Genomic DNA, 11,948 nt, shown 5'->3' with positions numbered 1-11,948 from the left:
AACCGTACTACTAGAACGCCTGATTTTAGCATCATTGTCTAGAAGAACGAAACCACTAGCTGACCGTGATCGACACAGCGCTGCTACCGCACAGCGCCGTCTCTGCGGCAACACTGCAGTAATGAAACCTCTTCACAATGAATTACGAATCCAAACATTTGGGGAATTAGAAGGTTTTTTTTGTTAAATATTCGCACCAGCTCAATGTTCTGGTTCAGCTATCGAAACAGACTTCTCCTCGTAATCGCTCGTAGCGAATGCTGCGCACGTTCCTTTATTGCCCCCGGTCCTCGTGCGCTAAAACCAGCCATGGGGCTGGCGCGCTACGAAGCGCGCTGTGCCGGCGAGCACCACGAGCTTCAGAGCCCAACGGCCGCCCGGCGACGAGCAGGCGGACGAGGAACAAGCCATGTACCCGAGCCGCTCGAACAGCTCGTTGTGTCCCGGGTTTGATGCACCCGGCGCCAGCGCCGGGCAGTGATGTCTGCCGGCCGAGTCACGCAGGCACCGCAGGAAGCCAGAAATGTCGCTGTGAAGCGAAGCAATGTTTCAGGTTATTCATGCAAAGCTCCCGCGCGGGAAATGTACACCACCTACAGAGTATCCCATAGGGAACGAAAGAAGACAGCAGGCAGCCTCTGCGGCGGTGTATCCTAATTAGCATCTTCCGCTGACCCGCGACCCACGCGCAACGCTAGTTTCCTGTACGGAAAAACCAACGGGTGCGACAGCATCATGACGCTGCGGATCTCGCATGCTATAGCAAAGACGATAAATGTATACTTCGCAAACAACGACCGGAGCGGTTGGAAAAGAACCCGTAAAAAAGCGCACCGAATTAAAGCTACCGATGACCAAGCACAACCGATCAAGTCTGCCGAACGCAGGATCAGGTATTTAGGCGAACTTTCTGAGAGATTAGGAGCGAATAATAATAATAATAACATTTGGGGTTTTACGTGCCAAAACCACTTTCTGATTATGAGGCACGCCGTAGTGGAGGACTCCGGAAATTTTGACCACCTGGGGTTCTTTAACGTGCACCTAAATCTAAGCACACGGGTGTTTTCGCATTTCGCCCCCATCGAAATGCGGCCGCCGTGGCCGGGATTCGATCCCGCGACCTCGTGCTCAGCAGCCCAACACCATAGCCACTGAGCAACCACGGCGGGTGATTAGGAGCGAAAGCTACCGCTTCACAGAGAGTTGGCTCGTGTGCGCTGGCTGCAAGGCGTAACTCTATCTGCTCGTTTATTTCTTTACTTCATGGTGAACACGACATACAGACGAGCCGCTACTATTTAATCAAAGGAAGAGCCCAGAAGGGGGACTATTTTATCATGCACGCACAAAACATAGACACCAGGAAGCATCGTAGTATTGTTTCTTCTGTCTCCTTTTTTTGAATTTCACATTTTTTAATTAAGAGTACGTCTAAAAAAATGTCGGAGTTTCGCCCGAAAGGCGAAGCATCGATTGCGATAGCAAATTAGTGAACAGCCGTACAAACTAAGGACAGTAGTTTTATCGGCCGTAGAAACTTGTAAACATAGGCATTCTAACTAAATTAACAAGCATGGTGTCACGCGCGCCCAAGCAAACATGAACACATCTCACTCGATGACCGCGGAAACTTGCTCTCCGAACACTGGAGTGAGGAAGCGCAGCAGCAGCAGCGAGCAAATTGACTTTCGTGCTCCCTGTCGTACCAGCGTGAACTGAACCGCGAAAATACAGCGCATGGCAGACGGCGTACCTTCGCAAATGGCTTTCAATGTACAGCGGCTCGACCGGGCGCACGCGGCTGCCCCGACCGCATTTTTTAAGTTGCTAGTAGGTACAGCGAAACGGCGTTTCTCGCAGGGCTCGACGTTTCTGCGCTGGTGCGAGTAAGAGCAGGTGCGAGAAAGAAAATCTGGCGGCCTTTGCTCCTCGAATGTGTGACTGCCTAGGCACTACGCAGAGCGGCTATCTTGTACATGTTCGAAAAGCCGACGTTCGATTTCACCTCATGCGATTAGACTAGATTGGCCTAAGCCGCGATATCGGCGCGGCCTGGACAATCGCGCGAGGCGAAATCGAACGTCGGCTTTTCGAACGTGTTCAAGATAGCGGCCCAGGTTTCTTAGCGCGCGTTCTATGCGTCTGTCCCCTAGGCATGCCGGCTATGCGGAGTGCGGTCGAGTTTCTTTACGCTCCGCCGATGGCTGCCCGCGCGGTGAGGCAGTGGGCACGGCCGCCCCATTTGGTGATCGTTGTGTCTGAAGCGGCAAGGTTCTGACTGGTGTTGTATAAGCCGTGGGTCGCTTTCTTCGTCGCAACGATCATCATCATGATCTGCCTGGCTACGCCCACTGCAGGGCAAAGGCCTTTCCCATACTTCTCCAACTACACCAGTCATGCGCTAGTGTGGCCATGTTGTAATTGCAAACTTCTTAATTTCATCCGGCCACCTAACTTTCTGCTGCCCCCTTGTACGCTTCCCTTCTCTTGGAATCCACTCCGTAACACTTAATTACCATCGGTTATCTTCCGTCCTCACTACATGCCCTGCCCATGCCCCCCCCCCCCATTTCTCTTTTTTGATTTCAACTAAGATACCATTAACTCGCGTTTGTTCTCTCAGCCAATCTGCTCTCTTCTTATCCCACTTAACGTTACACCCATCATTCTTCTTTGCATAGCTCGTTGCGTCTTCCTCAATTTAAGTAGAACCCTTTTCGCAAGCCTCCAGGTTTCTGCCCCGTATGTGTGTGCTGGTATCGTCACGAAGACAGATTTAATTTTTTACAAGCACTGCTCCAGGAGGGCACATGTAACCGGCAAACGGAGGCCTCAGGAGAGCACCTGATGTTATAATAAAGCAGGCGGCGCAGGATCTCCAGCGCACCCAAGGGATAGCGGGGGGATCAAAGATGGAAGCAGGGATGGAAGTAGGTTGGGGCCGCGGAGGCCGACGCGTGCGATGGGGGTGTTCGCGTAAAAAAATTGTGTGTCCGCGATAGCGGGCAGCCGGTCTTACACACCCCTGGCATGCGCAGGCCTCGGCTAGCCCCAACCTACGGACCAGTCCGGCTTCTAGCTTTGGTGTCCCCGTTGCCGCTTTGGTGTCCTGCAAGCGCCGCCAATAATGCGAAATCATGACACGTTGTTTCAATTAGTAAAAAACGCGATTGCATAAATATAGCTACGTCCAGCCGCCAACTTACGACACTAAGTTTAGCACTACCGCGCCCCGCGACTTCTGCCGGCACGTCTAGGTACAAAGGCATACAACACGCGCTAAGAAACTCCTCAGTAGTGCCTAGGCAGATTCATATACTCAAGGAGCAAAAGTCCCCGCATATACTCTCTCGCACCCGCTCTTACCCGCGCATGCGCGCAAACGTCCGGCGACTCCGCAAGTTTCACGCCCCGCTGGAGGCTTGAAGGTATCAATGTGGCCGAACAAGGATTGTGCAAGGCTAGGGCCAACGTTTCGACGAAGGAACTTGTCTTTTTCGCGGACCCTTTTGTCAGCAATGGCCCATTCGACCAGACCCCTTGTCGAAGCATTGTCAGCTCAAAGTGTGGACGCGACCGAGAGAAGACGGACCACAAAATATGGCGCTGAACTTGTGATTAGTGTCAAAGCATCAGCTAGTTGGTTATACAGATTTCCGTGGAAACAAAACAAAGGACATGTGCGTACCCTAATCTAACCTAAGCATATGTAATTCAGCGCAACATATTGTTTTCCTGCGTGCACTCACTTCGCCCTTGTCATAGCGCTGTTTCCGTCAGAATCTGAACTCCCAGTTAACTCCCCAGCTTAAACATACTAAGTCAAATTCACCCCATCCGATACGCAGCTAGCTGCGCGGGTTCCGGTCAAAAGCACACCTTATATCACACCACATGGGAATGTCAACCTAATGGGAGGCACTGCTGGCCAACGACTGCTGCGAGAACCGAATTGATCTCGTGCAGCGGGCACGCAGGGTAGGTGACGCCGTTGGAGCCCTGGACAAAGGGCTCCAGCTAAACTCTGTCAAGAGCGTCCAAGATGACCCTGACGGACCACAATAAAGGACCCCACTGAGACCAACAAATGTTTTTGATGATGATGATGTTGATATTGATGATGATATTGATAACGTTTATTCTAAGCACGTAGAATATAGCACACAACTGGTTAATAATCACCGCGGGCAAATGTACGATGAAATAATTGGCCGACGATTACGCTTCTTGGTAATACGATCTTTGAGCGCAGCTGCTGCCTTATTTCAACAACAGGCAACCGCATCCAGAACACGCAGTTCCGAACGAAGGCGGTTCCGCGTTTCGGACTGGGCATCACACACCGCGATACGCCGCTATCAAGACGGCGCTCCAGCGACGCGCCATCACGCCATATTACAGTGGGACACCGCCGCGGAGAGGGGGTTGGTTAGCAATTATTATTTAATGTTTCTTCTGAGGTGGGATGAGGAAACGGGTGGAGAACAGGGTATTGAGTAGAGGTCACACACCATTCACTCACAGGACGGCCTCAATGTGGTCGCACAATATTAGAGTGGAAAGTAGAAGTAAGGGGGGACGAAATGCTATAACTGTCCTTCGAGTCACCGCAACGGCACTGCGCCAGGTTAGGGGCGGTATAGGGCAAGAGTGGAGGCGGGTGAAGGACAGCCAGGCGCTGAGGAACAATGTCACTGAGGAACACGCCTCGCAACCGGAGAGGCGAGAGACACGGCTGAGAGCCGTACAGCCACACGACGCGAAGACGGAGGAGCGGAGAGCCGTGGATCACGCGCGAGGCGGCAAGGAGCGCCCGCCGCCGGCACCGCGGCAGTGCCGCGACAGCGGGAGAAGGGATGGCGTGGGCGGAGTGGACCTGATGGTAGCGGCGAGGGTCAATGCAACGGCGCTGCGCGGAGGAAGGGGGCGACAGGATAGGCGAGAACACGTGATCCGACTTTGGAGGACAAGGGGAGAGTACGACTCACGCCGCGCGAGAAGTGGCAGCAGAAGCGCGCGCAGCTAGAGCAGCGCGTGGATGACGACCTTGGTTACGGCGAGGCTAACGGCGACAGGAAACGCGGGAGCCGGTGCCAAAGAGTTGCGCTCTAGGAAGGATGACAAATATGACAAGTCACAAGAAAATCCAAGTATTTCAACGAAGCGCCTTCTAACGCAGGTCCTTTTTTACGAAACGTTGGCGCCAGCCTGAAACATCGATGTTCGACCAGTGTTTATCACACATCATGACGCAGTACATGACGGAGACATGGCACGTAGAGCGTTGGCAAGTTATACTGACGTGCCCAAAACGCGTTAGAAGACGATTAGCCGCAATGGCAAAGCGTCACTCTACTACTACAAAGACATTCTATGCCTCTCCATGCTCCAGACATTCCATGCATTTCATTCCATAAAAGGATGGGTCTGACGTCGTCTGAAGCATTAGCCCATGACTCACCGGGCTAAACACACAGAGGGAGTGTTTCCGAGAGTTTGTCGCTCTGCAAACCATAATGTAGAACCACCTCGCCTAATCGTAAGCCTTACAAAGGTGAATTAAATAGAAAGGTAACAACAAGAAACGCCACGAGAGCAGCAGAGGTAATCTGTGAGGAGCACTTGCGGCCAGCCAACAATAGATACGTATTATTTTGGGAACAGCTTCGAAGCTATGGGAATGGCTTCAAAGCTATAGAACCAGTGCGTTCATTGGTTCTGTGTCGACTTGCGTAAACAAGAGACCATTATTAAATCCTGATCTATCAACGGTCCCCATTTAAATATCCTTGGTAGCTTACCTGCAAAACCTACTTCGCTGACGGTCGCTAATGATATTCCCGCCTTGTGTACCTGTGCCATTCCGATACTTGTGGGCCACTTCGTTAGCTCTGGCCGCCTCGCACGTCTCCCATTCTCGGGTGAACTCCTTGAGCTCGCAGCCTGTGGGTTCGAGAAGAACAATATTTCGTCTATCGTAGTCTTGTCTCCAACGTTACAGTTGTGTAGTTAGGCCGGAGTATTAACGGTAAAAAAAATCTTGTTTTAGAATAATGGTGTCATTTATAGGTAGAAAAGATACCTGCACCGAAATTACATAAAAAGCACTTTCGTAAGTTAGCTAACATGTGTTGAGAATAAAGCTAAAGCCAGAATACGGAAGGTCACGTTCCTTACAAGTGGGTGAAGTGAAAATTACAAAGCACACAAAATATATGAGCAGGATCGGAACGCTGCTCTAGACTTGTAATTATCCGTCAGGATTCCGGACTTATACTCATTTCTTGCTAATTTCGAACTACGGTATCCTTACAGAAAACTGTATTCATAAATATCCACGGTAGTCATAGCAACGAATTTTTTATCTTTATGCTCATCGCTCACATGAATTAGCGGAACTCACTTTTTAATTACATTTTATTTTCTAGTGCCTGCGTAGATAAACTTAATTAGATTTCTTTGGGTGCCCGGCCATAAAAGAGTATTCATGAACGAAATGGCCAACAGACTCGCGATAGCGGCCCTCAATGGCCACGTACTGTCATTACTTTCAAGATAAGCTTACTAACTACTGCTAGATTCATGAGATATGCAATTGTTCAAAACAGTTTGAGCGCAGAACACCTAATTTTTCTTAATATCGACACCTACTTGTTCCTTTAAGTAAAGTATTTTTTCAGACAAGAAATAACGAATTTTTACTCGATTACGTTGTCGGGATGACGGTTTTAAACTTTTGCCGTCATAGGGCTCGCCTGGCGCTCTCCCCTCTGTGCATAATCCATGGAGATTATGCATAATGCATGGAGATTTAGATTATAGATTATTTTGTTTTATTCTGTTGCCGTTTTTCTCCTTCAAGAAAAAACATGTAAAATCCCAGTTTGATGCCTTCGTTTGTCAATTTTTTTTATTGCGGACATTCATTGGTAGCCTCCTCTCTTCGAAACTGCCATAGGGATATTCGCTCAGTCGAAGAGGAATTTCTAGTTCTTACTGGGAGATTTGCTAAAGTTCTTCGTGCGTCATTTCTCTCTCATTTCTCCCTAGAAATCTTTATTTATTTTAGTTGTACCGGCAATTTGTTAATACCATTTGAAGTGGGTATGCGCAATCAAAAACGAAACGAAGCTAAGCGCGGCGAAGTTACAGGAAAAGTCGCAGGAAGAAAGTAGGCCAGTGGACTGGCAGTTAAATACGGCTGTCGGATTTCGGACCCGAGCCACCACAACTTCATTCATCCGTGACTACCAGTCAAGGGCTGGCCGGCCCTCATATAATTTGTCGCTAAATTTGTCGCCCGGATGGGGGCCCAAGCTTGCGCTCAGCATGCCTGGCCAGGACGTCGCGGTCGCCTGCTACTACGTTATCAAGGTTACCGGTGTGGCAACTAATTCTCAGCAGCCTTCTTGGCACAAGAGCGAGCCAACCATCCACAAACCGTCGCTAAGTCCCTTTACTACCTTGGTGAGATCAGCTCTGCTTCACCCGTCATCTCGACCCACTCTTCAAGTAACGATGAACTGTTTTGCGTGGATTACACCGCGCATGTTCCAGTTGGTGCACATGTGTGTTGTTAGTCAGGTATTATTGTCTCATGTCAATGTTAACTTTAGCTGTGGAGTGTTTTATTGAGCTTAATCCACCTCGTTCCCGTTTCCGGACTGTATTTAATGACTAGCGTATGTTAGCGAAAACCAAAGGTTTTGTCCTCTTTTGGAGGCGCTGAGGTGATGCCTTGGTGACTCCAGCTAAACTAAAAACAACCTGCATAGTAAGTTGGCGCCCGCAACAGGACAAATAATTTTTGTATGCTTTAAGTATTTAGGGTGTTTTAAAAGGGGACTGTGCCATAGTTATTAGCGTTAGCAGAACGTTTGGGTCTGGAAAAAGCCGAGTCGAAGGCAATCGTGCGACGCAAACAAATGGCGGCGGCTATCCATAGGTGTTTAGATTGCGGCTTAGAGCTTTTTAAGTTATTCCACATCAACTGCTCTGCTGCACGCCCAACACACAGAACTGCAGAGACAGAAGAGAGAAAGAAAGAGTACCCGGCGAGAGAGAAAGCGCAGAGAGGAGATCCTCGGCAGGCGCCCCGATTCAGTGGCGATTTAGCGGCAAATCCGAGAGTATTGAGATAGCATCCCGTCGGACCTCTTTGACGTTCCGGATCCATAATTTAAACCACGTTCGCCATATTGCAAAGTTTTGTTCACTGGCACAGTCGCCACATCTCCTGCGTCCTTGATGAGGTAAGTGCACCTCCTCTCTACCTCTATCACGTGACCAGCTTTCCACATTTCTCGCACATACACTTTTTTTCCACGCTGGCACTGCAAAAGCTGACGCATTGAATGTGCAGCGAGCGCGTGAGCAGCGCGCGGTGAAAGGGGAAGCGAAAGGGCACCAGCTAGACCAAGAGCGAGGCGCGAATAGGTAGCAGCTTGAACTTAAGGAGGGTATATTGCAGCTGCGCCCTAAAGTCACGGTGCCGGAAGGGGCTTGTTATAAGAAGATTCGCAAGCTTTATTGGTGCTTGAGCTCTACTGAGCGAACGTTTTAGGCGCACTCCAAAAGCAATTCTACCTGCTGCGAATCCCAATCGAAGGCCAACGACCGCCGAGCACCTCATCACGGTCTTTCCATGGAGCAGTACGTTCAGAAAGCGGGCGACAGACGGGTGGCGGCAAACAGACCAGCCTCGTCCCAGAATGGAACAAAGGACGATAGTGAGAACACAGGTAGCTCAGAGAGCAGCGAACAAGCAAGTTCCACTAAAAATGAGGCACGCATGCGAACCTGTGCTGGTGAAGGCACATTGGGTAAATAAGCGTAGAAACGGCTAGAAATCTTGAGGGAAAGGGCGATAGATGTTCGCATTGGCAGGAACCTCGAAGAGGGCAAGTTGAACAATGTAACGGTCGCCAGTTCTTCAGGTGTGCCGCTTACGGCGGTAACAAGTGGCCTCGATAGTCAGGTTTGAGGACCACTCGAATGGCTCACCTTAGGAGAGGGTGAGCTCAACTTGCTGCGCATATGGAGACCAGACAGGTCAACGTGAAAAACAGCAGACGAGTACAGAGGTGCTCAGCAAAGCGACCGTATTAGGTATTCAAATAAAGATCTAAATGGCTTGCGAGGCAAATCACTACGCAGGCGACTATAGTGATGACGCCTGCTTGGAAGTTGTGCGTGATAGTATGCTTGCAAAGGTTGATAAATGGCTGAGTGGTTCTGCTCAGGGACAGCCTAATCTATCATATCACAAATTTCTGATCGGACAGATGGGAAGGGTAACACATAGGCTGCGCATTTGTCTTTGTCTACTAGACAGGAAGATATTCCATCTGATCGCTTGCCTGTGACCAGAGACCAGTTATGCTGAGATGTCAGTCGAGTCCGCAATTTATTCGAGAGAGCAAGCTAACATGACTCCTGGGACTCCGGGAAAGAATTAAGGCTTGTAGCATTCGGTGGATAAAGATTCTGAGGTAGGAACACGAAAACTTCATTAGGTTCCGCCAAGACGAAGGGGTCCAAATGTGCTAAGTTCCTGAGTCCTATCAAGCGGAACCGCAGTTCTCTCCGAAGTCATGTCCAATAGGGGCCAGTGCTAAGCTGTGTTAATCAGGTAACACGTGCCATTATTCAAATCAGGGATGAAGGGACTTCAGAACTAATGATTGCCTGGTTGCCATATCGGTATCACTGACCTCGAACTGAAAAAATTGCCTCTATGAACACCCTCCTTAGTTTTTAGCTTGTATGGTTTTTAACTTGTATGTTAAGCGGCGGGTGCGAAGTGGACGTTGTTGAGAACTTGTATTACATGTGCTGTAGTCGACATGTCGCGCTCTGAGCGGCAGTTCTGTTTTTTTCGAAGAGCTTTTAGAAGTGACGTTTTCTGATAAGTGAAGTGCGCGAGCGAGTGTAATGGGCGATGTCAGCGTGAAAAGGACACAGACAGCTAAAATTGTGTACTCGTTCGCAAGTAGAGCGCTTCGGAAGAGGCGACGAGAAAAAGCCGAGCACGAGGACACGTGGCGCACGAAAATAACAATAAAAAAGAAAAACACAGGAGCCAGTTGAAAGAATCCGCTGAAGTCCAACGAAACACGGACCTTCTAAGGCGGCCAATCGTGGGTAAGGTGTCTTGTAAGTTTTGGAAAACGGGGTAGGCATTCATGCTGCAAAGGCATTGTAAACACAGGCCCGGGGTGACAGCATGGTACTCTCTGGACTGCGGTAAGCCCGCGTGAGCGCCTGCTAAACATTACGAGGAACAGTGGTAAAAACTGCTGTTTAACATTGCGCAACAGTTCAAGGAGCTCTTGTACACCGACAGAACGGCTATGATAACTTGGTAGACCAACAGAAGCATAGCACCTCCGGCAGAAGCACAACAGACTCACATAAGCGGATGAAACATGTGTTGACGCCATAGTTACCCGCGGCTGAAACATGTCCGCACTGGTGGCACATTGGCTGTGCTGTTATGCTGCTGAGCATGAGGTCGCGATCTGGATTCCCAGCCGCATTTGCAGGGAGGCGGAGTGAAAGGACGCTCGTGTATGTTTTACAAGTGTTTGCCGAAGAACCCCGGATGGTGCGAAATACTCCGGAGTCCACCACTACCGCGTCACTCTAGTCAACTATGCAGTTTTGGAAAGTTAGTCCCCAGAAATCAATTCATTTATTTGGTACTCGTAGAGAAGGTGGCGATCGAGAGGCGCCACTCGCAGTGTGCAGGGTACCAAGCTGCAAAGTTTGGTACGATATAATAGTAAGCCTTTACTATTAGAAGTAAGAAAAAGGCAGAGAGGATAATGACTCGTCTACTTATCTTTATCGGGCGGCCACGTTTCGCCGCCTAACAAATGTTATCGCACAGCGCGGGACGCGCCTGCATGTATCCGAAGTTTCTGGAAAGTTATCGGTGCTTCTATCCGCTGTCTGTTGTCGCCGAACCTTGTGTTATCTGATTTCATCGCCTAACACGAATGGTGTAGAACTTTGTGGAAGGCACGCGGGTCTCAACGATTAGTCTGGAACATTCGACGACTGCTGTATAAAAGCCGACGCGCTTGACCCGCTGATCAGATGTTCGACGATCGCCGACCGTGTTCGCTGCTATCGTTGTGCTATAAGCGTAGCCTATTTTGTGGGCTCAGGTTCACCCAATAAAGGTTAGTTAGTCGTTCACAGCATTGCTACTGTGTTCTTCAACGTCACTACCACGTGACAATAACGTAGAATTGAGTAAATAAGAAAACTGTTCACATATGTACAGCAGAACAACTAGGCCAGAGTTATCCATAGTTCGTTTGCGGGGTGACTTCCTCGAGAAAATCTGCCGCCCGACCCCGCAAAACGGCACCGTTCGTAATGTAGTATTCACCATGACGCGGGTGGCACATAAAAAATGGCGTCCCGAGCTTTCTTGAAATCAAAAGATCGCATCAGAACATCCACAGAAATAAAAATGGCATATTGAACAAATAATTTGCCGTGGATCGTGCCTTGAAACAAACATTGGAGCGACTGCAGCTTCTCCAAGTCATTCATGACTCCAGCTTGACCCCCGAGTCGCAACAGATGTCTTCCCACTTGGTGCCAAGCAGTGCACCAGTAACTAGCGGGCAGGTATATGCACTTTGTGCATGCTAGGCATGGTCTGCGTAAAACTTCCTGCAATCTTTTATCCACGCCGTAAACAGAATAGACTAGTATTTCATTTCCCTTTCGTACATCTCATGGAACAGGACAATGAGCAGCAAGAATGAAGACTAACTCCCACGAGTGCGCTGGACGTCGAATGCCGGCCTTATCCCCTGATTGAAAAGAGTAACGCTACGCGGCAATTAAATTGGTACTTTAACCTAAATTCTACTCTGGAGGTTTTTGCGAAAGCACGACTCAAGCTCGGCATGCGCTAATCGCGTGCA

The 11,948-nt window shown here is 49.5% G+C and overlaps 1 protein-coding gene across 1 annotated transcript in view; it reads right to left on the bottom strand.

Moving 5' to 3' along the window:
• Window positions 1–245: 245 nt before the first annotated feature.
• LOC142559350 (uncharacterized) overlaps window positions 246–11,948 on the bottom strand; it is a 99,180-nt gene continuing 87,477 nt past the window's right edge. Inside the window, exons 10-11 of the mRNA XM_075670963.1 lie at window positions 5,805–5,946; window positions 246–529 (exon numbers count right to left, since the gene is read on the bottom strand). Coding sequence (XP_075527078.1) covers window positions 298–529; window positions 5,805–5,946 — 374 coding nt within the window. The 3' untranslated portion in view covers window positions 246–297. The remainder of the gene's footprint in view (window positions 530–5,804; window positions 5,947–11,948) is intronic.

This window comes from Dermacentor variabilis, chromosome 10 (genome assembly GCF_050947875.1).
Source record: "Dermacentor variabilis isolate Ectoservices chromosome 10, ASM5094787v1, whole genome shotgun sequence".
Classification (NCBI taxonomy): domain Eukaryota; kingdom Metazoa; phylum Arthropoda; class Arachnida; order Ixodida; family Ixodidae; genus Dermacentor; species Dermacentor variabilis.
This window is presented reverse-complemented; position numbering and strand designations above follow the sequence as displayed.